At 49.0% G+C, this 5,075-nt stretch overlaps 1 protein-coding gene across 2 annotated transcripts in view; it reads left to right on the forward strand.

Moving 5' to 3' along the window:
• Positions 1-1,249: 1,249 nt before the first annotated feature.
• The window catches only part of Svbp (small vasohibin binding protein), a 5,736-nt gene continuing 1,910 nt past the window's right edge, over positions 1,250-5,075 (forward strand). Inside the window, exons 1-3 of one of the 2 annotated variants that reach the window (XM_031378455.1) lie at positions 1,250-1,440; positions 1,680-1,728; positions 1,824-1,973. In XM_031378455.1, the coding sequence (XP_031234315.1) occupies positions 1,860-1,973 (114 nt within the window). In that variant the 5' untranslated portion in view covers positions 1,250-1,440; positions 1,680-1,728; positions 1,824-1,859. The remainder of the gene's footprint in view (positions 1,441-1,679; positions 1,729-1,823; positions 1,974-5,075) is intronic. The other variant, XM_031378454.1, reaches the window with a different exon arrangement.

Here is a 5,075-nt window from a genome sequence, read left to right on the forward strand (position 1 = left end):
TTTCTTGCTAATATAAAATAAAAATGATAGCTAGAAATTTTACTTTACAACCTGTTGATCATCCATGGGCTATTTCTCCCACTCTTCCTTCTCCCTCTCCTTCCACCTTCCACACTGTGTGTGTGTGTGTGTGTGTGTGTGTGTGTGTGTGGTGTTGGCTGAATATATTTCTGATTTCTGTGATGGTCTGAATATGCTTGGTTCAGGGAGTGACACTGTTAAGAGGTGTGACCTTGTTAAAGGAAGTGTGTCACTATGGAACTGGGCTTTGAGACTTCTCCTAGCCATATGGGAGACAGTCTTTTCCTGTTTGCTTTCAGAACAAGATGTAGAGAAAAGGCTCAATGGTTAAGAGCACTTGTTGCTCTTGCAGAGGATCAAGGTTTGGTCCCAGCACCCACATGGCAGCTCACAACTGTCTCTAACTCCGGTTCCAGGGGATTCTATATCCTCTTCTGGCCTCCAGAACCATGCCTACCTGTACATTGCCATGCTTCCTGCTATGATGATAATAAACTGAACCTCAGAACCAGTAAGCCAGCTCCAATTAAATGTTGTCCTTTATAAGAGTTGCCTTGTCTTTTCACAGCAATGGAAAACCTAACTAATACAATTTCTGTCAAGCTAAGGGTATAGCTCAGTAATAGAGGGCTTGCCTAGCACATGCTTGGGGCCCTTAATTTGTTTTGTTTGTTTTGTTTTGTTGAGACAGAGTCTCACTGTGTAGTTTTGGCTGGCCTGGAACTCATGTAGACCAGGGTGGTCTCCAACTCATAGAGATCCTTGTGCCTCCCCTATCTTGGTGCTAGAATTAAAGGTGTGTGCACCACCAGGCCGGGCTAGGGGCTCTGTATTTTAAGAGAGAGACAGAGACAGAGAGAAAGGCAGAGAGAGGGGGGGGCAGAGAGAGGGGAAGAGAGGGAGAGGGAGAGAGAGAGGCAGACAGACTGATCATTTTTTTCAAAGAACCGTGGCAAACAGGATCCTATTTAATCCTCCTTATAGACCTTGTAAATCAGGAAGGAAGCAATCAGCAATTCTGACTTTCTTGATTTAGAACCTGATGCTCAGAATTCCAGTGCTAGCCAATTTCAACCACAGGAATCAGATTTTGCCTTTCAAAGCCTTGCAGTTGTCCCAAAAACTAGAAGCCAGGAAAAGCTTTGGTTACTTGTAAGAATGTCCCTGCCCCAAGCCCCGCCCTCTCCGCCTCCGATCCCGCCCCTCAGGGTCCGGTCACGCCCAGGTGTGCTCGCTGCGCGCGCGCAGTGCCTTCTGCGGGAGGGATACCTCCGGCCGCGGCCCCGCCTTCCCCGGCGCGGCCCGCCCAGTCCAAGGGACGCGGGCTGGGCTCTGCGGTCCCGCGGAAGGGGGAGGTTAGGGTGAACCCCGTGTGGGGGCTTGTCTAGGACGTGGCGGAGGCCGGGAGCCCGAGGCCGGGTAAGGAAGCGCGCGGACCCCCGAGCCGCCATCTTGCTGCGGAGGGGCCGGGCAGGCGGGCAGGCGGGCGGGCGGGGCTGCCAGAGGGGCTGCCATGGACCGAGTGGCTTGCCCCTCGGCCTCTGAGACCCGGCCCTACCCGTACGCCCCCGGGTTGGAGCACTCGGGCCTTCTCATCAGCTGCTCAACCGGGGTTGGTAGAGAAATCACCAGGAAATGCCTGCTGTCCCATTGTGCAGGAAACTGAGACCCAGAAGTGAGGAAACTCGACTGGGAACGCACAGCAAGGTGCTGGCAGTGGGACTCCAGGGCACCCAGCCTCACCTGCCAAGCTTGGGAATTGGGGGAAAGACTAGAAAGCGGTTCTCTTTCTGTACCATCAGGTAAGAGGTGACCAAGAAGCATTCAGAAGCTAAACCATGGATCCACCTGCCCGGAAAGAAAAATCCAAAGTTAAAGAACCTGCCTTCAGAGTGGAGAAGGCTAAACAGAAATCTGCCCAGCAGGAGCTGAAGCAGAGACAAAGAGCAGAGGTGAGACTAAAGAGGGAGCTCTGTATGCCTGAGCCAGCTGGAGAAGGTGCTGGAAAAAAAAAAAAAAAACAGCAGAGAAACTTTACTAGGAGTCCCTGCTTGTCCCCAGGCATTGGTCCCTCCAGAGGTAGAGAGTCCATTCAGGTCCCAAATGGTGAAGTGGAAGCCCAGAGTCATACACCGAGTCAGTGTCAGAATCTCAACCTATTGGGGGCGGGGGGTCTCCAGTTGACTCCTGGCACAGAGCTTTTGTGTTAAGAGATCTGAGGAATGCATGAAAAGAGAAAAGGCAGCTATGGGTGAGAGAGGGACCAGAGTGGGAGGAGAATGCATGAAGTGCCAGTGTGACCTGTGACCCGGTACACATGTGCATTTGGTGCAGAGTGGCTAGTTGGAGGGCGGGATGGTAAAAGTTCTCACTGGGGAAGCCTGACAACCTGAGCCTGTTCCTCAGTGCATACAGAGGTGGAAGAACAGAAGGTCTACGTAAAACTGACCTCCACACTTGCTGCGGCACGCGCACGCGCACACACACACACACACACCCCACCACAACAGCAGCAGGGTGTTTAAGTGTCTGCTCATAAACTGTGTAAAGGCCCAAGCTTTGAGCCCACTAGTATGCTTCTTTGTTCTCTCAACACTTACAATCATTTAAAAATAAAAGGCTTTAAAATGTTTACATCGCTAACGAACCACATCCAGACACTAGTATTTTAATATTTAGTATTAGGTAAAAGCTTGCTGGCCTTTTCTGCCTCTTTTGTTATGTGTGGTTTTGAGAAAATTTAAAGTACAGGAAATGCCTGGTATTCAGCTTCTCAGACTGGTAAGTGGTTAGTAGTAGTGTCGCATTTTCCTAGAATTTTCCTAAGATAAGTAAAACCACATATAACTGTGCCATCTCCTTTGACTGTTTGTCTTACACCTTTCCTCCCTCTCTGTGGCTAAGCCCTTTTGTTTAATGCATTTCCATTCAAATAGATGAATACATTACCTGTGCCTGTATGTTTTGTTTGCATGGCATTTTAGAGATAGTCATGTTACTCTTAAGAATCTGTTTTCTTTGTTCTTTATACTGTCTACATTATAAACTTTTTAAAAAAAGATGTATTTTTCATTATGCGTGTGGTTTTAGATGACCCTTGGAAGTCACACAAGCCCATCGGATGCCTGGAGCTGGAGTTAAGGGGGTTGGTTATAAGCCACCTTGGCACAGGTGCTGAGTGTGGAATAGGGGTCCTCTGGGAGAGCAGCAAGAGCTCCGAGTCACTGAGCCCTCTCTCTAGCCCTGGACCACCTCATTGAGGCGCCTTCCCATTCCACCTCTGATGGGTGTGGTAATTACTCAGTTTTACTTTTTACAAACATTTGTGGTGGGGGAAACAAAACCCTTGTAGATGCTTCCTTGGCACCTGTGCTAGGATTCCTATCAGGTATTCGACTAGAGAGAGGAATTACCAGTGCCAATCAATTCTCCTAGACATTGCCAAATGGTTTTCAGAGGACTCCTCAGGCTCGCAATCCTGTTTTGCGAGACATGTCTTGTTCCTTTTGATCTGACAGTTGATATTGTCAAACTTTGTTTATTGGATCCACTTATTAAATAAACATCCAGCTGCTGCTGTGGGTAGGCGGAAGTTTATGGACACATGCCTCACCAAGACAGAGAGAGCAGTTCTGCCTTCATAGAGCATGCATTCCAGGAATCATAGTAGCTTCAGAAGTCTCCCGGTCTATGAACAAATGTGCCATTTCTTTACCGAGACCCAAGTTGTTCTTAATTGCTTTGTGCTTTAGCGGGCAGTTTGAGGGGGCTGTAAGAAATAGCTCCCGCCCTCAAACTGTTCTGTGCACACTGAAAGCTAGATGTGGGCGGGGGCGGGGGGGGCGTTGTTCCTGTCCTTACTAGCATCTACTTGTCTGGCTTCCTTCTGTGCATCCTTCTCATGTGATCTGGGAAAGGATGCCTCTGTGGTAAAATGAGGCATTGAAATAGAAATTACATAGGTAAAGCACTTACCACAGTGCCTGGCACGCTGCAGGCCTTTGATAACCAGCAATGATCATGACCTGGAGTCACCACGTTTCCAAGCAGCCAGTGTGCTTTTACCACGTGGACTTAGAAGGACCAGCTGGTTGTGTCCATATTTGCTTACTGGGATGTCAGACTGGATGTCCATGCCGGCAGCAGCTGGCACCTGTAGCTCCTCATGTCAGCCTGAGGCAGGCCTGCACATGTGTGAGCAAATGCCAACACAGGTGTTACTGTCTGTCCTTTACCCTTTGTGAATCCTCCTGAAATAAGTGCTGTGACCAGAGTCCAGCTGTTCCTGAGGGCAGGCCTGTGGTCAGTGCAGTGCTTCTTTGTGGCACCTTGGTTTTGTTTCTTGGTGTTGGGGCTTGAACCCAGAGCCTGTATGTGCCTGTGCTCTCCCTCTGAGGCATACCCCCCAGCCCAGTCTGCCATTTGCTTCTCCCACAGCTGTCTTGCTATTTTGTTTGTGTTCCCTGGAATGGAATGGAATCTTCCATAGGAGTGTGCGAGCATCTCCTAGGAAGGAAGGGGTAAAGATGCTGTCTTTCCAGTAAGTTAGCAGTGAAGGAGAGCTGAGAGGCATGCGCGGGGTTGGAGGTTCATCTGGAGTTGAAGTAGCTTATCTGTGCTTATCATAGCACTGCTGTGACTCTAAGACTTGCAGACCCAAAGTCTCACCCCTTGCCTCAGATACCCTGGACATCTTAAACCTTTTCCATCCCCGCTTGCTTTCCCCTCTCTCCTACCATTATGCCTCTTCGACTGGGAGGTCTCTACAATGCTAGAATGTCAGTCCCGGAACAGAGAGTAACATACAGATCACAAAGGCTGGCAAGATCAAACATACAAGGCAAAGGCTTTTATGCTCTTTAAATATAAAGAATAAATGTAATCATGTATGGTTTAAAGAAGAATAAACACCTTCGTATCTACCACTCAGCCTCAGAAACTCAACTTGAAGCCAAGGCCGGTAGCACACACCTGTAATCCCAGCATTTGGGAGACTGCAGTAGATGAGCTCAAGACAAGCCTGGGTAACGTAGTGAGGCCTTGTTTCAAAAAAG

Source organism: Mastomys coucha, unplaced genomic scaffold (assembly GCF_008632895.1).
Source record: "Mastomys coucha isolate ucsf_1 unplaced genomic scaffold, UCSF_Mcou_1 pScaffold18, whole genome shotgun sequence".
Taxonomy (NCBI): Eukaryota; Metazoa; Chordata; class Mammalia; order Rodentia; family Muridae; genus Mastomys; species Mastomys coucha.